At 43.4% G+C, this 23,563-nt stretch overlaps 1 protein-coding gene across 1 annotated transcript in view; it reads left to right on the plus strand.

The window, feature by feature from the left end:
* Nucleotides 1-23,563, plus strand: part of LOC137378222 (CDK5 and ABL1 enzyme substrate 2-like) — a 55,594-nt gene that overhangs the window by 9,223 nt on the left and 22,808 nt on the right. Inside the window, exon 2 of the mRNA XM_068048436.1 lies at nucleotides 18,176-18,268. Coding sequence (XP_067904537.1) covers nucleotides 18,176-18,268 — 93 coding nt within the window. The remainder of the gene's footprint in view (nucleotides 1-18,175; nucleotides 18,269-23,563) is intronic.

Below are 23,563 nucleotides of genomic sequence, written 5' to 3' on the forward strand. Positions count from 1 at the left end.
ATGCTTAGGTTGTTAATTGTATATCATTTGTGTTTAATTATATGCAGGTGGAGGGCATTAATTGGGGTTTTACTTAGCACATATAAAGAGACGTTTACTGAAACGGGGCTGGTTGTGTTAGGAGGTGTATGCTTGTAATGTTTCTCACTCAGTAAAGTTAGACTGGGTAAAAATTGGCTCCAGTACTATCCTTCACCCACTGGTTTTCTGTAATGTAACATAGGTGATCTCTAAATTCTGCCCAGGAAAGAGCTCTCCGTATTCTTATGGTCCATGAAGCCCAGCCAATTCAATCCTTTTGACATAGTATTTCTTGCTTGCTGGTTTGCCTTGTTTGAATTTTGTGAGGACATTGAGGTTTGGAAGGGCTGTTCTTCATGCTGTTGCCTCTTTAGTGGTTAAATCTTAAATCAGAATACACAGATGTATTGGTATCTGCAGCTTGTGATGCATGCAAATTAATGGGGACATTGACTTAACTTTTTTGTGCAACCCCTGAGGCTCCATGAAACTGACTTAAGTGACCTGTGAAGGCATAGCTTAGTATCCCCCTGTTGTGAACAAATTAATTGTAGTGAGGTATAAAAAGTGTCCAGGATGTCAAATTGACCCCAGGGACCTTTTGGATTTATGGTCTGCATAGCATCAAATAGAAATGCTGTGAAATTTCTTTCCCTTGAGAGTCTCACCACTTTCAGAATCAAGTCAAACCCTAACTATATTTGCAAAACATTGGCATTAATGTGAACTGGAAACCAATTCATGTAGGCTTTAGTGTAAATGCACCCTTGCATGTCTCTGATTTGAACAGCCATAGCTTCATACTACCACTGTAAATCCCATGGCCTTTTGTAAAAAAAAAAAAAATTGCATGGCAAAAAATGTTGTATTGTTGACCCCTCTCTGAGGGTTTGTTTGGAAAGAATGCTTTAAGCCTCTCTGCCTAATTGTTCTGCTGGCATTTGAATTTGGGGTCATTGTTGAAGAGCTAAATTTAATTTATTTCCAAATAGCATCTGTGCATGTCATGTACTTAAAACAGCAGTAAAGCAATGGAAAAAGAGCAAGACTTGAATTCATTCTTGAAATTGTTCTTTGAAAACATTGTTATTTTTGTTTTTTGTGAGACGGAAAACTATCCCATCAGTTCCTGCTGCCTGAAACCTGTTGCTATCCTTTTTGTGATCAGTTATTAAGGAGCAGGTATTCAATAACTGTAATGTACGTTTTGGCTGCAAATGTTTGCAGTAAATAGAAATGTTAGGGCTTGCAACTACTAAAATTCAACCATGAATGAAATGTAGAGAGGCTTCCAAATGCACTTGGTTATTGCCTCTGTGTTGTCGGACTATTTATCTGACATCCAGTCCAGGATGAACAACAATTTCCTCCAATTAAACATTGGGAAAACTGAACCCCGTCACAAACATTGTTCCCTAACTACTGATTTCATTCCCGTCCTATGTGGCACAGTGGCGCAGTGGTTAGCACTGCAGCCTCACAGCTCCAGCGACCCAGGTTCAATTCTGGGTACTGCCTGTGTGGAGTTTGCAAGTTCTCCCTGCGTCTGCGTGGGTTTCCTCCGGGTGCTCCGGTTTCCTCCCACAGCCAAAAAGACTTGCAGGTTGATGGGTAAATTGGCCATTATAAATTGCCCCTAGTATAGGTAGGTGGAAGGGGAATATAGGGACAGGTGAGGAAGTGGTAGGGATATGGGATTAGTGTAGGATTAGTATAAATGGGTGATTAATGGTCGGCACAGACTCGGGCCTAAGGGCCTGTTTCAGTGCTGTATCTCTAAAACTAAACTAAAAACTATGTCTCTGTCTCAGGGTGAAACGGACTCTTGCAATCTGTGTCCTATTGAACCCTGAGCAAAACTTCAAAACCCACACCCTCTCCAGCACAAAGGAGACCTATTTCCACCTCCATAATAACGCACACCTCTATCCATCTGCTGCTGAAACTGTCATTCAAGTTTTTGTTGCTTCCAGACTCGACTATTCCAACGGTCTCCAGCCAGTTACCTATCTCCGACCCTCCATAAGCAGAGCATCCAATACTCTGCTGCCCATATCCTAAATTATAACAACTCCCGTTCACCCATCGCCCCTTGTGCTCGTTGACCTACATCGTTCGCCTTGATTTTAGAATTCTCATCCTCGTGTCCTAATACCTCCATGTCCTTGCCCCATTCCATCTCTGTAACTGTCTCAGAACTCTACGCTCCTTCAACACTGGCCAGTTATGCATTCCCCACTTTCTTTTTGACACCTGTGCCTTCAGCTGTCTAGTCATTAGGATCTTGAATTCCCTCCCTAAACCCTTTCCCTCCGCCTTTTTAAGATGCAACTTAAAACTTACCTCCTTGAACAAGCTTTTTCTCACTTGTCCTAATGTCTGCTTTCCTCCATGTCAATCTTTTGTCTGATTATGTTCCTCTAAAGCGCCACAGGATGCTACATAGTTGCATTGGCTTGGTCAGGAATGTGCTTGTGCAAATCTAATTTTAAAAACAATCTTCCAGCAATATTCCCTATAAGCTATGCGCAGTCACACAGCAGCTTGGAAGGTACCATGCAGGCTGCTCACAACTTGTTCCCTTTAAGATACCTTGCATGAGCTGCCATGCAAAAGATTTTAAAGATGCCACATATTCAAATAAACAGGCTGTGCACAAGGAGAAGAATATATGGGGTAATTCAATGTAATGATTCCACTACAATTGCATCTTTTAATTCTTTAAAGTTTTTTTTGGTCCAGGTATGGTATTCCATTTTGGGCATTGTAAACTTGTTATAGTGGGGGGGGGGGGGGTGGCTGGCAATTATTCAGCATGACGCGCCCCCCTTTTTATTTTTTATTTTTTTTTAAATCTTTTGTTTTTTATTTTAGTTTGTTTCATTTTTTTAACCATGTGCCTACCTACTTTTTTTTTCATGTTTGTGCTTTGGGCCAGGGCTGTTCATTTTTCTGTCAGTTAACACCCTCTTTGCACTAACGCTATATCTTTCACCACCCCATTAACATGCCGATTGCCTTTGCTGCATGACCTTCTGATCAGTTATTCTCTGTGACCCTCTGTCCTATCAACACCTTGCCTTTTGTTCTCTCTTGCCCCATCCCTGCGTTATTTGCTTAAAACTTATTACATTTCAAACTTTTGCCAGTTCTGAAACGTTAACTCTGCTTCTCTCTCCACAGATGCTGCCAGACCTGCTGAGTATTTCCAGCATTTCTTGTTTTTATAACTCAGCTGTTCCTTCATGCACATCCTTGTTCATCTACACTGACTGCTTTAAACTTCATTTTGCATTATGCAGCAGACATTTTAGAGCTAAAGCATTCATTGCAAAAAGAGAGGGTATGCTGTGCATTGGAGATTAACCTTTATGTTCTTGCCAGTGAATGGTAATATGTCTGATCCTGATCTAATTCCATGGCTATTCCCTTGCAGTTCACTTGCAGTGCTGTTCCTCATGAACAAAAATAAATGCTCTTGAGTCACAATAGGTGATAATGATTCTCGAAGTGCTATTTGGACCAGTTGTGATTTATCTCCAGATTAGTTGCTAAATTAGCTATGTGATTTGGTGTTCTTTACTGTGCAAGTTTTCTTTTGGGTTACTTTGAAGTGTACGAACTTAATTTTCTCCTAGTTAGAAGAAAAACTATTTCTGATCACTAAAATGGCAAATTCAGAAATCATATATTCTTAACATGAGGATAACTGCAGTTCATTATGACCTTTGAGAAGAAGGTTGCTTGCATTGTGAGGGGCTAACAAACAAGACAGCAGCCAAATGAGTATTGCAAGTTTGAACTGAAATACATCTCCATGCTGGTGTACTTGGCTTTAAACTATTTAACTGGCCTTAAATTCAATTAATTAGAACAATGGGATCCACTGTTATGTGGGACTCGCATGATGTGGGACTTTACAGTAGCTGTCCAGACCAACCATAGGTGTAAGGAGTGTCAGATGGACTTGCTCAGGGGCTGTTTCTGTAAAGCTGGAACCAATATCACTACAGAAGATTTATTCAAGGGAAAAGTTTAAATGAATATAGCAAGTGGGAGTAAAAAACTGAGTGCCGAATAGCCGGTAATAGGGAAAATAATCTTTAAGTCTGTTGGTAATGGACAGGTTGGAAGAGGTTAACCAGACCAAAAATAATAGTTTAAAAAAAAAATCAATGCCCAGAGCAGTTACAAAATTCTGGTCTGACTTAGAATATTCTATCGGGTCACTACCATAAGTAGTCCGAAGAACCTTGAGTGGACTTGTACCCCAATACCTAACTCTGTGATCTAACCCAGAGTGTGTCAATTAGCCCCTTTGTGATCTGAACTGGATGTAGTGTCTTTCGCATGCGTGCTTCTCCAATCATTCCAAAGGCAGACTGAAGTATGAGTGAGACGAGGGACAAGATAAACCTACTTTTATTTTACAGACAGCAAGAAAATTAATATTTTTTTTGTTAGCCAAGGTTATTAAGGAATATGGAGCCAAGGCAGGTGGATGGAGTTAGGATACAGATCAGCATGACCTTACTAAATAACAGAACAGACTCGAGGCTGAACAGCCTGTTCCTGTCTTCCTACAAATGTACAGAGTAACGGATATAATTAAATTTCACCTTCCAGAGTTTGAGAAGCAAAAAAGGTATGATCACGCTTCTGTAGGACTCCAAATAGTGAGAAAGAGAGATAGAGGAGCAAATCTGCAGGGAAATCAGATGTGTAAGAACTAAAATTGGTGATATTGGAGGACTTTAATTACCTTTCATATCAATGGGGATAGTGTTAGAGTAAAGGGTGAGGAATTTCTGAAATGTGTTGAGGAGAACTTTCTTGATATGTTCTCAGCCCAACTAAAAATGAGGCATTGCTGGATCTGGTGCTGGGAAATGAAGTGGGTCAAGTGGACCAAGTGTCTGTCCGGGAACAGGTGGGTAAGAGTGATCATCATATCATAAAGTTTAGACTAGTAATACAGAAAAGCAAGGAACGAAGTAAGGTAGAATGTCTAGATTGGAAGAGGGCTAATTTCAACACTATGAAAAGGGATCTAGCCAGAGTAAAATGGATCCAAAGACTGACGGGTAAAGCTGTATCAGAATAGTAAGTTATCTTTAAGGAAGAGATGCTTTAGGTACAGACTGGGTACATTCCAACAAGGGCGGAAGGTAAGGGAACCAAACACAGTGCTCCCTGGATGATGAGGGAGATAGAGATTATGATGAAAAACGGTGAATGATGCCTGTTAGGTGAATTCTTCAAGTGAGAAACAGGCCAGGTACAATATGTTGAGAGGGGAGGTGAAGGGGAAAATAAGACTAACAGGGAGAACATGAGAATAGAATGACAGTCAATATAAAAGGGAACCCAGATATCTTCTAGTGGTATGTAAATAGTAAGCAGGTAGTAAGAGGAGTGGAGCCTATTGGGGACAAAGAGGGTAATATATGCTTAGCAGCACAGGGCAAGGCAAGTATACTTAATGAATACTCTGTATTGGTGTTTACTAAGGAAGAGGAGAGTGTAGAGGCAATGGATCGGGTAAAAATTGAGGGGGAGGTACTAAAAAGGCTGGCTATGCTTGGGGTAGATAAGTCACCTGGTCCGAATGGCTTGCATCCCAGGTTGCTAAAGGAAGTGGGGGTGGAAATAGAAGGGTTTGCCATAATCTTGCAATCTTCCCTGGATATGGGGAAGGTGCCAGGCGATTGAAGAGTAGCAAAGGTTATTCAAGAAATGGTGTAAGGACAGTCAACTACAGACCAGTTAGTTTGACATCAGTGGTGGGTAAGGTTTTAGAACAAAGAACAAAGATAATTACAGCACAGGAACAGGCCCTTCGGCCCTCCAAGCCTGCGCCGATCCAGATCCTCTATCTAAACATGTCGCCTATTTTCTAAGCTTCTGTATCTCTTTTCTTCCTGCCCATTCATGTATCTGTCTAGATACATCTTAAAAGACTCCATCGTGCCCGCATCTACCACCTCCGCTGGCAATGCGTTCCAGGTGCCCACCACCCTCTGCGTAAAGAACTTTCCACGCATATCCCCCCTAAACTTTTCCCCTTTCACTTTGAACTCGTGTCCTCTAGTAATTGAATCCCCCACTCTGGGAAAAAGCTTCTTGCTATCCACCCTGTCTATACCTCTCATGATTTTGTACACCTCAATCAGGTCCCCCCTCAACCTCCGTCTTTCTAATGAAAATAATCCTAATCTACTCAACCTCTCTTCATAGCTAGCGCCCTCCATACCAGGCAACATCCTGGTGAACCTCCTCTGCACCCTTTCCAAAGCATCCACATCCTTTTGATAATGTGGCGACCAGAACTGTACGCAGTATTCCAAATGTGGCCGAACCAAAGTCCTATACAACTGTAACATGACCTGCCAACTCTTGTACTCAATGCCCCGTCCGATGAAGGAAAGCATGCCGTATGCCTTCTTGACCACTCTATTTACCTGCGTTGCCACCTTCAGGGAACAGTGGACCTGAACACCCAAATCTCTCTGGACATCAATTTTCCCCAGGACTTTTCCATTTACTGTATAGTTCACTCTTGAATTGGATCTTCCAAAATGCATCACCTCGCATTTGCCCTGATTGAACTCCATTTGCCATTTCTCTGCCCAACTCTCCAATCTATCTATATTCTGCTGTATTCTCTGACAGTCCCCTTCACTATCTGCTACTCCACCAATCTTAGTGTCGTCTGCAAATTTGCTAATCAGTCCACCTATACTTTCCTCCAAATCATTAATGTATATCACAAACAACAGTGGTCCCAGCACGGATCCCTGTGGAACACCACTGGTCACACGTCTCCATTTTGAGAAACTCCCTTCTACTGCTACTCTCTGTCTCCTGTTGCCCAGCCAGTTCTTTATCCATCTAGCTAGTACACCTTGGACCCCAAGCGCCTTCACTTTCTCCATCAGCCTGCCATGGGGAACCTTATCAAACGCCTTACTGAAGTCCATGTATATGACATCTACAGCCCTTCCGTCATCAATCAACTTTGTCACTTCCTCAAAGAATTCTATTAAGTTGGTTAGACATGACCTTCCCTGCACAAAACCATGTTGCCTATCACTGATGAGCCCATTTTCTTCCAAATGGGAATAGATCCTATCCCTCAGTATCTTCTCCAGCAGCTTCCCTACCACTGACGTCAGACTCACCGGTCTATAATTTCCTGGATTATCCCTGCTACCCTTCTTAAACAAGGGGACAACATTAGCAATTCTCCAGTCCTCCGGGACCTCACCCGTGTTTAAGGATGCTGCAAAGATATCTGTTAAGGCCCCAGCTATTTCCTCTCTCGCTTCCCTCAGTAACCTGGGATAGATCCCATCCGGACCTGGGGACTTGTCCACCTTAATGCCCTTTAGAATACCCAACACTTCCTCCCTCCTTATGCCGACTTGACCTAGAGTAATCAAACATCTGTTCCTAACCTCAACATCCGTCATGTCCCTCTCCTCGGTGAATACCGATGCAAAGTACTCGTTTAGAATCTCACCCATTTTCTCTGAGTCCAAGCATAACATTCCTCCTTTGTCCTTTAGTGGGCCAATCCTTTCTCTAGTTACCCTCTTTCTCCTTATATATGAATAAAAGGCTTTGGGATTTTCCTTAACCCTGTTTGCTAAAGATATTTCATGACCCCTTTTAGCCCTCTTAATTCCTCGTTTCAGATTGGTCCTACATTCCCGATATTCTTTCAAAGCTTCGTCTTTCATCAGCCGCCTAGACCTTATGTATGCTTCCTTTTTCCTCTTAGCTAGTCTCACAATTTCACCTGTCATCCATGGTTCCCTAATCTTGCCATTTCTATCCCTCATTTTCACAGGAACATGTCTCTCCTGCACGCTAATCAACCTCTCTTTAAAAGCCTCCCACATATCACATGTGGATTTACCTTCAAACAGCTGCTCCCAATCTACATTTCCCAGCTCCTGCTGAATTTTGGTATAGTTGGCCTTCCCCCAATTTAGCACTCTTCCTTTAGGACCACTCTCGTCTTTGTCCATGAGTATTTTAAAGCTTACGGAATTGTGATCACTATTCCCAAAGTAGTCCCCTACTGAAACTTCAACAACCTGGCCGGGCTCATTCCCCAACACCAGGTCCAGTATGGCCCCTTCCCGAGTTGGACTATTTACATACTGCTCTAGAAAACCCTCCTGGATGCTCCTTACAAATTCTGCTCCATCTAGACTTCTAACACTAAGTGAATCCCAGTCAATGTTGGGAAAATTAAAATCTCCTATCACCACCACCCTGTTGCTCCTACATCTTTCCATAATCTGTTTACATATTTGTACCTCTATCTCACGCTCGCTGTTGGGAGGCCTGTAGTACAGCCCCAACATTGTTACCGCACCCTTCCTATTTCTGAGTTCTGTCCATATTGCCTCACTGCTCGAGTCCTCCATAGTGCCCTCCTTCAGCACAGCTGTGATATCCTCTTTGACCAGTAATGCAACTCCTCCACCCCTTTTACCTCCCTCTCTATCCCACCTGAAGCATCGATATCCTGGGATATTTAGTTGCCAATCATGCCCTTCCCTCAACCAAGTCTCAGTAATAGCAATAACATCATACTCCCAGGTACTAATCCAAGCCCTAAGTTCATCTGCCTTACCAACTACACTTCTTGCATTAAAGCAAATGCACCTCAGACCACCAGTCCCTTTATATTCATCATCTGCTCCCTGCCTGCTCTTCCCCTTAGTCACACTGACTTCATGATCTAGTTTCTTACAGGCTTTTGTTACTACCTCCTCACTGTCAACTGACCTCAATTGGTTCCCATCCCCCTGCCACATTAGTTTAAACCCTCCCCAACAGCGTTAGCAAAAGCACCTCCAAGGACATTGGTTCCAGTCCGGCCCAGGTGTAGACCGTCCAATTTGTAATAGTCCCACCCCCCCCAGAACCGGTCCCAATGTCCCAAAAATCTGAACCCCTCCTTCCTGCACCTGAAACAATCCGGGGGAAAAAAATCAACAGATACATAGAGAGGTTTGAGTTAATTAAGTTTTGTAAAAGGGAGATCATGTTTGACTAATCTAACTGAATTTTTTGATGAAGTAACAGAAGAGATTGAAGTGGATGTTGTCTATATGGATTTTAAGCAAACCACAAAAGGCTAGTTAACAAAATTGAGGCTCATGGGATAGGAGGGTCAGTGTACAATTGGATAAAATAATTGGCTGAGGACAGAAAACAGCAAGACGTAGCAAATGGTTGGTTTTTCAGACTGGAGGATGGTAGACAATGGTGTTCCTAAGGTTCAGTGCTAGGACCACTGTTTGTTTTATATATATAATTGACTTGGATCTTGGAATACAGAGCAGAATTTAAAAATTTGCTGATGACCCCAAACTTGGAGTGGAGGATGACCTGAACTGCCTGCAACAGTACATAGACTAGCAAAATGGGCAGACAGATGACAAGCGTGAGGTGATGCATTTTGACAGAAGGAATATGGAGAGGCAATATATACTTAATGGCACAGTTCTAAAGAGCGTGCAGGAGCAGAGGGATCTGGGGGTGCATGTCATACAGAACAGAATCACATCTAACTGAATGTGGCAGGATATATTGAGAGAGTGATTAGCAAAGCATGTGGGATCTTGGACTTCATAAATAGAGGCATTGAGTACAGAAGCAGGGAAGTTATGCTGTATCTTTTATAAAACTCTGGTTAGGCCCCAACTGGAGTATTGCGTCCAGTTCTGGCCGTCACGCTTTAGGAAGGATGGGAAGGTCTTGACAGGGTGCTGAGGAGATTTACCAGAATGAGTCCAGGGATGGGGGATTTTAGTTACAAGGTTGGGTTGGAAAAGCTGAGGTTCTCAGAGCAAAAGAGATTAAGGAGAGATTTGGCAGAAGATGCAAGATTATGACAGGCTTAGATAAGATAGACAAGGACAAACTGTGCCCATTAAGTGGTACAAGGACTAGGACACAGATTGAAGGTTTTGGGCCAGAGATGCAGGAAGAACTTTTAAACACAGCAGGTGGTAATGACCTGGAACTCGCTGACGACAAGAGTAGTGGAAGCGGAGGCAATCAATGATTTCAGATTGGATGGGCACTTGAAGGAAATAAACTTGCAGGGCTACGGGGATCGAACGGAGGAGTGGGACCGACTGGATTGCTCTATGGAAAGCCAGCGTGGACTCGATGGACCGAATGCCGCCTCCTGTGCCATAAATAACTGACAAGTTTACAGCAGGTAGAACATGGGTGGGAGGCCAGGACTGCGTGGAACTAATCAAGTTTAGAGATAACAGACACGGAGGAGGGTTTCGGCTGCAGATGAGCTGAGGTATGGGTGGAGTCAGGCAGTGTTATGGAGGTGAACATAGGTGGTCTTAATGACAGCATAGATGTGTGGTCATAAGCTCATCTTGGTCAAATATGAGACAGGTTTTGAACAGTCTGACTCAGCCTCAGACAGATGCAAGGGAGAGGGTTCCATCAGGGCCACTCAGCTCCTGACCTCATTACAGCCTTGGTCCAAACATGGACAAAAAGAGCTGAACTCCAGAGGTGAGGGGAGAGTGACTGCCCTTGACATCAAGGCAGCATTTGACTGAGTTGGCATCAAGGAGCCTTAGCAAAGCTGAAGTCAACGGGAATCAGAGGGGACAACTTTCTGCTGTTTGGAGTCATACCTCGCACAAAGGAAGATGGTTGTGGTTGTTAGAGGTCAATCATTTCAATCACAGGACATTACAGCAGGAGTGTCTGAGGCCCAATTGTCTTCAGTTGCTTCATCAATGACCACCCCTCCATCATAAGGTCAAGTGGGGGTGTTCACTGTGCAATGTTCAGCACCATTCATGACTCCTCATGATACAGAAGCAGTCTGTGGAGAAATGCAGCAAGACCTGAACAACATCTGATAAGTAGAAAGTAACATTCATGTCACACATGTGACCATCTCAAACAAGAGAGAATCTAACCATCTCCCCTTGATGTGTCGGGTTGCACTTCCGGGTCTGGCATTTGGGCTCCGGTCGGGTCGGGGAGACACTATCACAAGTAAGTGGCTCCAGTGCTAACTTAAAATTTTGACTAGAAAGGTGGTTTTGTTACTTTAAGCTTCTGCAGATCAGCAACAAAATGAAAAATGCAAGATAAGCTAACTGGTGGCCAGGTCGGGCGCAGGAAAAAATGGAAGGACACTGGCCAGGTCGGGCTCGGGTCAAATGTGGTTCTGTCGGGCTTGGGTCGGGTTTTTTTTTTTGCAGACTCGAGCAGGCCTTTACCTTGATGTTCAATGGCATTACCATCACCTAATCCCCCCCCACTATCAACATCCTGTGTGGGGGGTTACCATTGACCAGAAACTGAACTAGACCAGCCACATAAATACTGTAGATACAAGAGTAGGTCAGGGAATTCTGCGGCAAGGAGCTCACCTGGCTCCCCAATGCCTGTCCACCATCTACAAGTTGCAGGTCTGGAGTGTAATGGAATACTCTTCACTTGCCTAGATTGGTGCAGCTCCAACAACACAAGAAGCTCGATACCATCCAGGACAAAGCAGCCCGCTTGATTGGCACCCCATCTACTATCTTCAACATTCACTCCATCCACCACCCACACACCGTGACATCAGTGTGTACCATCTACATGATACACTGCAGCAACTTGCCACGGGTCCTTCAACAGCACCTAGAAGGACAAGGTCAGCAGATGCATGGGAACACCACCACCTGCAAGTTCCCCTCCAAGCCACAACATCCTGACTTGGAACTATGTTGCCGTTCCTTCACTGTCGCTGGGTCAAAATCCTGGAACTCCCTTCCTGACAGCACTGTTGGTGTACCTGCATCCCAAGGACCGTGGTGGTTCATGAAGGCAGCTCACCACCACCTTCTCAAAGACAATTGGGATGTGGACATCACTGCCCACCCCTATGAGTGAAGAATCTTTAAAGTCCTGTCACAGTTACAACCAGATAAAAGCCTTCATCACCTTCATACTGTTTGAATGTGCTCCTTGCTAGCCTCCCATCCTGCACATTCCATAAACTGCACCTAGGCAACAAGTTAGTCGCGCATATCCTATTCCACACCATAGTCTACTTTCCTATTACCCTTAGCTTCACTGACCTACATTTTAAAATTAAAATCCTCCTCTTTAAATTCCTCCAAGGTCTTACTGTACATTATTTCTGCAATTTCCTCCAGTCTTATACCCTCACCAAACACACTTCCTCTGAGGCTGTTCTTTTGTGCGTCCCTTCCCCAAAGTCATAAGTTGCAATGCATTCAGCAGTTTGGGTCCGACTCTCTGGAATGCCCTTCCTCTTGGCCTGCTTTTTCTCCTTTAAAAGTTTCCTCAAGGTCCATCTCTTTGACCAGGCTTTTCCAATCTCACGCTTGCTGGCTCAATTCTACCTTCAAAACATCAATTCAGTGCCTTGCGACTTCTTAATAAAGGTACAGATGCTACATAAATGCAAGTTATTGGAGCAATGCTAGTTTCGAAACAGTGAATATTGATGTGAGAAGCCAGTTACATAGTAATTGACAGATACTAATTAATAGCTGTTCTTGTCTTTATAGAGAAAGAAAATGTAAATTTCTAATTAGCCCCAATTATAGTTTTGCTCATTGCTGCAAGGTAATATTTTAAACTACAGGGCAGGCTTGATGGACCAATCGGTCTGCTCATTAGTTATATATGTTTTATGTGTTCGAACACACTTGGAATACTGTGATTCATAAAACAGAAAATGCTTGAAATACTCAGGTCAGGCAGCATCTGTAAAGAAAGAAGCAGTTAATGTTTCATGTCCTTAACCTTTCATCAGTTCTGACAAAATGTTAACACTGTTTCTCCACATATGGTGCCTGACCTTAGTGTTTCCAGCATTTTGTTTTATTTCAGATTTCTGGCATTTGCAGTATTTTGCTTGTCTCATGTGACACCTATTCAAATGCTTTTAAAAATTCATAACCCACATCCATGCATTTCAGTTAACTGTCCTCTTGTTTTGTCCAAAGAAGTTTATAACAGTTAATCAAGCTGGTCCTGTTTCTCCCATGTGTTTGGTAATGTCACCTTGTTTCATACATTGATACCTGATAACTGAAATAAGATTAGCCAATCATTTCCTAATTTATTTCAGTCTCCATTTTGAGGACAGGAATTTATTTCGCACCGTCCAGTCCTCTGATGAAGTTTTCCTTCCCACCACGTTTTGCAACTCTATTTAGTCAGAACTTGCAGTATTTCTTCCATTGCTTCCCTCACAGTCCTTGGATAGAAAACCATCAGGTATTAGTGAATTAAGCAGGTTATTGCTGAGCAAGTGCCACTTGACGGCAGGGGTCGCTGACAGTGCTATCACATCCTGTTTGGCATACAAGTAGTCCTGTGTTGTAGCTTCACCAGGCTGACCCCTCACTTTTTAGGTATGCCTGATGCTGCTGCTGGCATGTCCTCCTATACACTTCTTTGAAGCAGGGTTGGTCCTCCAACTTGATGGGAATAGTAGAGTGAGGGATATGAGGGGCCATGATTTTACAGATTGTGGTTGAATACAATTCTGCTGCTGCTGATGGCCCACACCGCCTCATGGATGACCAGTTTTGAGTTGCTAAATCTGTTTGAAATCTATCCCATTTAGCATGGCAGTAGTGCCACACAACATGATGGTGGGGTATCCTCAATGTGACGACGGCACTTCGTCTCCACAAGGACTGTGAGCATAGACATATGCATCTGCGGTAGGTAGATTGGTGAGGACGAGGTCAAGTAGGTTTCCCCACCACCTGCCACAGACCCAGTCTAGCAGCTATGTCCTTTTAGGACTCGACCAGCTCAGTCAGTAGTGGTGCTGCCAAGCCACTCTTGGTGATGGACATTGAATTCCCCCACCCAGAGTACATTTGGTGCCCTTGTTCCTCTCAGTGCTTCTTCCAACACTGATTCATCAGCCGAGGTGGGGAGGTAGGTGGTAATCAACAGGTAACCCTTGCCCATGTTTGACCTGACTTCATGGCATCTGGAGACAGTGTTAAGGACTCCCAGGGCAACTCACCCCCCCCCCCCCCCCCCCTGCCCTTGCTGTATACCACTATGCCGCCACCTCTGGTGGGGCAGGACATACCCAGGGATGTTGATGTTGTCTGGGACATGGTACGGTATGATTCCATGAGTGTGACTATGTCAGGCTGTTGCTTGACTAGTCTGTGGGACAGTGCTCCCAATTTTGGCATAAACCCCCAGATGTTTAGTAAGGAGGACTTTGCAGGGTCGTTTGCAGTGTGGTCCGTCCGGTTTCATTCCTGTTCTTTGACTTCGTAGTGGTTTTGTACAACTGAGTGGCTTGCTAGGCCATTTTAGAAGGCATTTAAGGGTCAACCGCTTTGCTGTGGGCCTGGAGTCACATGTAGACCAGACCAAAAAATGACGGATTTCCTTCCCTGATGGATTTTCATGAACCTGATGGGTTTTTACAACAATCAACAATGGTTTCATGATCACCATTGGACTAGTTTTCCATTTCATTCCAGATGTATTAATTGAATTCAAATTTCACCATCCACTATGTTGGGATTTGAACCATGTCACTCTGGATTACTAGTCCAGTAGAGGTTACCACCGCCTCCCCCTACAGTCGGGTCAAAGCACGTGGTGCTATAGAGATGGAAGTAAGGGATTTTTGTGATGAAGCTCATGTGGTCTGAAACTTGGCTCGGGGGTGAATGGAATGCTAATATTATAAACAGTCTGGTTCAATTTGTGTTTGAAGGGAAGGGGATGGTATCAATTGCAAGCAGGTAGAGTTTGTGGCGGGGTCCAAAGACTGGCTTCCACCTTCCCAGTGCTGAGCTAGAGAAAATTATGTTTAATGCAAGACAGGATGTTAGACCAGCACAGCGGAGAGACAGAGAGAAGTAGTAAACATTGGAAATAAAGTCAGGAAATGCTGGAAATACTCAGCAGGTCTGGCAGCATCTGTGGAGAGAGAAGCAGAGTTAACGTTTCAGGTCAGTGACCCTGCTTCAGAACTAACATTTGAACTGGGTGTCTTGAGAGTACATGTGAAGCTGGTCCTATATTTGCAGATGTTAGCAAGGGATAGAAAATGACTAAGTAACGGGGGATGAGAGGATATATTCCTGCCCCTGGTTCCTTGCATGTTGTGTTTCTGGTCACTGTTGGCTGCTGAGTACAATGTTAGGTCAGGTTATGCTAATTTTATCCCTTTTTTATTCTGCCTTTTTCGTATAATCATTTATGTCTTGGGGAAGGCAACCATAATTCATGAATCCTGACATTTTGGTGCAGCAATGGTTGTGCTGTTTTAGCACCTAAACTATAACAGACCTTCAAGGGTGAAACTGCAAGTGTTGCTTGTACAACAAAAGTCCATTTGTATGGCAACTCTGACCAACCATTTTTGTGCTATATTAGGGAAGAAAGCCTCTAATTCTTAAAATGGATTTATCTCCAGTCAAACTAGGAAACTACTGATTCAGACCAGTTTTGCAGCTGCAGCAGGTATGCAATGTACAAGCCAATTTTATTTCGAGAACGTTGTGATCGTGTTGGTGTTCACAGAGAACCTTTTATGGTGTGCTCGTTGTGAACTGAGAAAAAAACATTAGGATGGTTTTAAAAAAGCATCAAGATGGTCGAAAATTAACTTTTAGCAAATTGCCTGTTTCCATGATGCTTGCTTAAGGTGACAGTCATGTGTAGAGGCTGTAAAGTGCAATGTTTGCTTTTTATTTCATTAATTTAAATAGAAAACCATATTCTATAGGATTGCAGTAATAGCTTTAGAATATGTTCAAAGAATTGTGATAAGGTGACTTGGTAAGTACATCATTCAGTGTGAAAAATGAAGGAATTCACACATTTGCAACGACTGGTGTCAAACTTCAATGGAATACGTTGAATGCAAATGAGGCACTGAGAGCATCACCAAATAGCATTGTAAATCTTTTTGGAGGGGAGAACCTCATGAGCAATTATTTAAATACAGTTATGGAATTTTGAAGGAAGTGAAAGGGAAGTTGAGGAAGGGCAGAACTCAGTTTAAATCTGTACTTCCTGTATTCTCTTCTCTCCCACCTACCCCATGCCACCAAAGTTTCAATAATAATTTCACAAGTTGAAGGATTATTGTATGGATTGTGCCATAAGAAATTTATTTGTCACTTCGATTAAGCTTTGTGCCTAAGCAGCTCATCAACAGTTGCTGCCATAATGTAGTGCAGGTGTTCATGGACTGCCTGGGACTTTCTGAAACCCTATTCGTAGTTGAACTTGGCTAAGAATAGGATCAAAGAATTACATTCCGTTGGCTAGCCATGGGGGAATTTTGGCAGATTTCAGTACTAACAAAATTATGGTCTGATCTGAATGATGGCACCTCCGACAGTGCAGCATTCCCTCAGTGCTCTACTGGGAATATCAGCCTAGATTTTGTGTTCAGGTCACTGGGCCTTGCACCCACAACCGTCTGACTTGGAGATAGTGTTGAGGTTAATAACATGAGCTGATTTGAAGCAATTTAAATCTTTAGATTATTCCATTTGGATCTTGTGTATTGAACCACAGTTTTCTTCCACTGTACTTATTTAATTTTAGTGGATGTATACAAAACCGGCGCAGTGGTTAGCACCGCAGCCTCACAGCTCCAGCGACCTGCGTTCAATTCTAGGTACTGCACTGCCTGTGTGGAGTTTGCAAGTTCTCCCGGTGTCTGCGTGGGTTTCCTCTGGGTGCTCCGGTTTCCTCCCACATGCCAAAAGACTTGCAGGTTGATAGGTTAATTGGCCATTATAAATTGCCCCTAGTATAGGTAGGTGGTAGGGAAATATAGGGACAGGTGGAGATGTGGTAGGAATATGGAATTAGTGTAGGATTAGTATAAATGCGTGGTTGATGGTCGGCACAGACTCGGTGGGCCGAAGGGCCTGTTACAGTGCTGTATCTCTAAACTAAAACTAAACTAAACTATCAGTTGAACTGTGTGTGTAGTAAATGACTTGTAATAAACCATTACTTATACTCTGCTCTGGCCATTAAATAAACTGCAGTCCAATTAATACTCAAGTGGTGTTTAGTATTTTCTGTGATGTCTTTTCTCTTGTAAGCTGACCTCCTATAATGTGAAATGTATTATTTTACTGGCATTAATCTGTCAAATGTTCAATCACTTTTTCAATTTGACTTGCACATAATCGCAATTTTATTTTGTGTACAAGTTTATATTTTAAAATTAATCCGGTAAGTACAAAACGAAATTAGTTGTGTATGCTGAAAAGTCATTGTAAATCTGGCCTTGATGAATCATTTAATCTTCACTTTCTTTAAACAACACACATGCAGCTATCTTGTTGCACATGTGAAGGAGGAGGAAAAAAACTTGTCAATCATCTTTTAACCTGTAATGTACACCATGTCCAGACTCAGGTGATTAAAGTATAATCTCTTGGTTCTTTTGAAGGTGAATGAAAATTTGAATGATTTTGCTGCTTTCTAATGAGTCTAAGGCTTAGCTGAGCTGGAGAGTCTTTATACTGGCGTTGACATTCCTGGTAACATAGCAATACAAATGGAGTGATTGTTCAATGAAGACATCATTCTTTCATTCATTACTTACCTAGCATGTTTTGGATGCTTCTACCACAGTAGCCATTGCCAACAAAATACAGATAAGAAATTGAGTAAAGCGTTGATGAGAATAATGGACAACTATAAGTTATTACAAATTTTGAGTTTTGCTAACCTTTAATGTTGATTTGCTTTCCATGATTTACAGTGGAAATGTGAACATCTCATGAGAATACATCGATGAGTTCAGATATCACTGTAAACCACAGACAAACCTTTTTCATTGTATAAAAGCCCACTGAAAGAAAAATATTCAAAAATTTACTCATTTATATCGTCTGTCACTTTCTTTGTAGTTGCTCCTCTTTGTGCTCACAGAAGTCTGACTCAGCTACGAATGTGCAATAGAAATGTCAGACAACGGAGTGGGATATATCTCAATAACTGTCAGTAACTGAAATTTCTGTTAACCATATGAAAAAAATCTTGTCTGCTCAGCTGCAGTCTTGTAACTCAGTGTCATTATTTAACAATTTTTTTCTTTATTTTGCAGAAGCAGAACTTCTTCAGGATCTCCCCATCCAAAAAACACAAAAAAAGTTCACTTTATCAAAAATATGCGGCAATATGACACAAGAAATAGCAGGTAATTAGCATGAGAATAGGCTTCTGCAAATGACATGAGAAGCAATAATCTGAGTGAATTAGTGGATCTTAGCACTTCATTCAATGTATATGTATATTTATGTATATGTGTGTGTAACTCTCAACATCCTGTGGCTTCGTGCTCATCAAGGGATGCACTTCGGCTGCATTCAGTGCAAAGCGAATGATTTATTTTACGTCACCGTTGTGGTCCTAGTGTGAATGTAGTTTGGATCTTGAGTTGGGGACCCAACCTGAGAGAGAAGTGAGTGGGATTTTTTTTTTCAAATAATGCCTTCACATGTTGGTGCAAAGTTTCAACTATTCTGTACTAATTGAAAACTTGTATGGTAAAATGTAGACTTAATTGGAGTCCTCAAGTTCTAGAAATCCCTTGCCAGTGAGATTACTGAAGGAATACGTGCAAACAATTCTTCTTGTAATGGCATAACCTGAACATTTTCTTTAGATCTTCCTATAGTATAAGTGCCTATGTTTCCTAACCAAGTGGGTATCTAAATTGCCATCATTCTCTCAACCGAATAGGCAACTGTTTAACCAAACCTGCACTAACGGGAGGGTGAAGGTAGTTTAGTTAGCAGCAGATGAATTGCTACTTTATGTAATGAAGATTTAAAACATCTAGCTTGCTACTTTTTTTTATTTAATCTCATTACAAAGAACTGTTAACTAAGCTCAAAATAAGAACTTTACCCTTTCAATGTTCAGATATTAAATTTTAATTGTTTCCCTATTTTGCTTGGTTAATGCTTAGTGAAATTGCTGCATTTTATCCACCTTCAAAGTTGTCCTTATTCATGATGTATGCTTAGCTACACCAAACTTATGAATATTTGCACATGTGCTCATCCCAGATTCCACTCTCAACTTTAGTATTATATGTGTGACACATTCCTCCGGTAATAGTGCACTTGGAATAGAGACAAAGTGCCACTGAGCTCCACTAAGGAAAATAATTCATGCCCATACAACCTATTTCTTCCCACCCACCCCACCCCTTGCCACTATCCTGCTATAAACTTTCCTTCTGTTTTGGCAAAAGGCCAAGGCTATGAGGGCAACAAGCAGTATCAATCTTTTTGATGTGTAAGATCATTTAAATATGCAGGATGGATTTCATATTGCAGTGTCTTTCTTTGGATATATTGTGAGGTTGAAGTGCACTGACATAATCAGAAAAAATGTCTACATTATGTAACTCAAGTAGTTGTCTCGGGAAACAGTGGCATAGTGGTAATATCACTGGACTAGTAATCCAGCAACCCAGGCTAATACTCTAGAGACATAGGTTCAAATCCCACCATGGCAGCTGGTAGAATTAAATTTAATTAATAAATTCAATTAATTAATGAAAATCTGGAATTGAAAGCTAGTCAGCAATGTTGACCATGAAGCTACCATCGATCGTCGTAAAAACCCATCTGGTTCACTAATGTGCTTTAGGGAAGGAACTCTACCTTCCTTACCTGGTCTGGCCTACATGTGACTCCAGACACACAGCAATGTAGTTGATTCTTAAATGCCCTCTGAAATGGCCTAGCAAGCCATTCAGTTGTACAAAACCATTGCACGCAAGTTGAAAAGGAATAAAACTGGACAGAACACCTGGCATCGACCCAGGCACCAGAAACTAAAGTGGCAAACCCAGCCCTGTCGATTCTGCAGAGTTCTCCTTACTGACATTTGGGGGCTTGTGCCAAAATTGGAAGGGCTGTCCCATAGACTAATCAAGCAACAGCCTGACTTAGTTGTACTCAGGGCAACGTACCTCACATCCAATGTCCCAGACACTGCCATCACCATTCCTGCATATGTCCTGTCCCACCGGCAGGACAGACCCCACCCCCACCCCCCCCCCCAACCAAGAGGTGGTGGCATAGTGGTATACAGTCGGGAGAGAGTTACCTTGGGAGTCTTCAACATTGACTCCGTACCCCTTGAAGTCTTGTGGCATAAAGTCAAATGTGGGCAAGGAAGCCTCCTGCTGATTGCCACCTACTGTTCTTCCTCAGCTGACGAATCAATACTCTTCCATGTTAAACGCCACTTGGAAGAAGCAATGAGGATGGCAAAGGCACAGATTATACTCTGGGTGAGGGACTTCAGTTCTCGGTAGCACCACTGCTGACCAAATGGGCAGAGTTGTGAAGGACATATCTGTCAGATTGGGCCTACGGCAAGTGGTGAGTTAACCAACAAGAGGGAAAAATCTTCTAAACCTTGTCTTCACGAGTCTACCTATTGCAGACAGTATTGGCAGAGTGACTACCACAAAATCCTCGTGAAAACGAAGTCCCATCTTCACAGAGGATACCCTTCATATTGTGTGGCACTACCACTGTGCTAAATGGAATAGATTCAAGACAGATCTGGCAGATCAAAACTGGGCATCTGTAAGGCACTGTGGACCGTCTGCAATGGCAGCAGAATTGTATTCAAACACAATCTGTAACCTCATGATGTGGCGTATCCCTCACTCTACCATTACCATTAAGCCAGGGGATCAGCCCTGGTTCAATGAGGAGTGCGGGGTAGCATGCCAGGAGCAGCACCAGGCATACCTAAAAATGAGATGTTAACCTGTTGAAGCGACAACACAGGACTACTTGCATGCCAGACACTGGAAGCAGTGTTCAGTAGACAGGGCCACGCGATCCCATAGCCAACAGATCAGATCAAAGCTCTGCAGTCCTGCCACATCCAGTCATGAATGGTGGTGGACAATTAAACAACTAACTGGAGGAGGAGGAGGTTCCACAAATATCCCCATCCTCTATGATGGGGGAGCCTAGCACATCAGTGCAAAAGAAAAGGCAGAAGCATTTGCATCCATCTTCAGCCAGAAATGCTGACTGGCTGATCCATCTCTTCTTCCTCTGGATCCCAGCATCAAAGATGCCAGTCTGATTCACTCCACATGATATCAAGAAACGGCTGAAGGCATACTGCAAATGCTCTGGGTCCTGACAATATCCCGGCTGTAGTACTGAAGACTTGTGCTGCAGAACTAGCCGAGCCCCTAGCCAAGCTATTCCAGTACAGCTACAATACTGGCATCTACCCAGCAATGTGGAAAATCGCCCAGGTATGTCCTATCCAGAAAAAGGAGTAGTTGGCCAGATTGGATTTGTCCTGCCCCATCAGTCTACACTCGATCATCAGCAAAGTGATGGAAGGTGTCATTGACAGTGCTGTCGAGTGCCTCTTAACCTGCTCACCAGTACTTGGTTTGGGTTCTGCCAGGGCCACTCAGTTACTGACCATTACAGCCTTGGTCCAAACATGGACAAAAGAGCTGAACTCAAGGTGAGGTGCCCTGGATATCAAGGCAGCATTTGACAGAATGTGGCATCAAGGGGCTGTAGTCAATGGGAATCAAAGGGAAAACTCTCCACTGGTTGGGGTCATACCTAGCACACACAGATGGTTGTGTTTATTGGAGGCCAGTCATCCCAGACCCAGGACATTGCTGCAGGAGCTCCTCAGGCCCAACTATATTCACCTGCTTCACCAGTGACCTTCCCTCCATAATCAGGTCAGAAGTGGGGATGTTTGCTGATTTTGTTTTTCAGTGCCATTCACAACTCCTCAGATTCTGAAACAGTCTGTCCATGTGCAGCAAGACCTGGTCAACATTCAGGCATTGGCTGATAAGTGGCAAGTAACATTCATGCCACACAAGTGCCAGGCAATGACCATCTCCAATAAGAGAGAATCTAACCATCTCCCCTTGGCATTCAACAGCATTACGATCTCTGCATCCCCCACTAGTAACATCCTGCAGATTACCATTGACCAGAAACTGAATGGGAGCAGCCACATAAATACCATGGCTACAAGAGCAGGTTAAAGGCTAGAAATCCTGCGGTGAGTAACCCACCTCCTGACTCCCCAAGGTCCATCCAGCATCTACAAGGCACAAGTCGAGTGTGATGGAATACTCTCCACTTGGTTGGATGGGTGCAGCTCCAACAAGACAGGAAGCTCTACACCATCCAGGACAAAGCAGTCCGCTTGATTGGCACCCCATCTACCACCTTAAACGTTTACTCCGTTCAGCACCAACGCACAGTGGCAGCAGTGTTTACCATCTACAAAATGTACTGTAGAACCTCACCACACCTCTTTTGACAGCACCTTCCAAACCCACGACATCTTCCATTTAGATGGACAGGGATAGCAGATGCATGGGAACCCCACCACCTGCAAGTTCCCCTCCAAGTCGCACACCCATCCTGAATTGGAAATATGTCGCCATTCCTTCACTGACTGGATCAAAATACTGGAACTCCCTTCCTAACAGCACTGTGGGTGTACCCACACCAGATGGACTGCAGTGGTTCAAGAATGCAGCTCACCACTTTCTCAAAGCAATTGGGGGTAAAGGCCTGCTACCTGACCTGAACCCAACAGGACCGACATGTGTCGGGGTCGGGTTGCACTTCCGGGTCCGGCATTTGGACTCTGGTCGGGCCAGGTTGGATGCGCACTATCACAGGTAAGTGGCTCCAATGTTAATTTAATTTTTGGACTAGAAAGGTGGTTTTCTTGGTTATTTTAAGCTTGTGCAGATCAGCAACAAAGTGAAAAATGGAAGGCAAGTTAACTGATGGTTGGGTTGGGTGCGGGAAAAAATGGAGGGACTCTGGCTCGGTTCAAATGTGGTTCTGCTGGGCTCGGGTCGGGTTTTTGATTTTGCAGACCCGAGCAGGCCGTTAATTGGGGGGATGGGCAACAAATGCTGGCCTAGCCAGCGACGCCCATGTCTCATGAAAGAATAAAAATTAAAACAAACATTATGGAGGGAGTTCCAGGATTTTGACCCAGTGAGAGTGAAGCAATGGCGATTTATAGATCCAAATCATGTTGATGTGTGACTTGGAGCGGAGCTTGTAGGTGGCTGTGTTCCGGGTGACCACTTACCCTGCTCTGGGTGGTAGAGTTTACAGGTTTGGAAGGTGCTGTCGAAGGAATTTTCAGTAGCTCTCTGATTTCCTTTTGGTCTGTCATCTGAAAAAGAGCCCCAGTTTCTGTAGTTTATCCAAACTTTATTCATTCATGGGATGTGGGCATCGCTGGCCAGGCCAGCATTTATTGCCCATCTGTAATTGCCCTTGCGAAGGTGGTGGTGAGCTACCTTCTTGAACCGCTGCAGTCCATGTGGGGTAGGTACACCCACAGTGCTGTTAGGAAGAGAGTTCCAGGATTTTGACCCAGCGACAGTGAAGGAACGGCAATATAGTTCCAAGTGAGGGTAGTGTGTGGCTTGGAGGGG

Source organism: Heterodontus francisci, chromosome 16, assembly GCF_036365525.1.
Source record: "Heterodontus francisci isolate sHetFra1 chromosome 16, sHetFra1.hap1, whole genome shotgun sequence".
Taxonomy (NCBI): Eukaryota; Metazoa; Chordata; class Chondrichthyes; order Heterodontiformes; family Heterodontidae; genus Heterodontus; species Heterodontus francisci.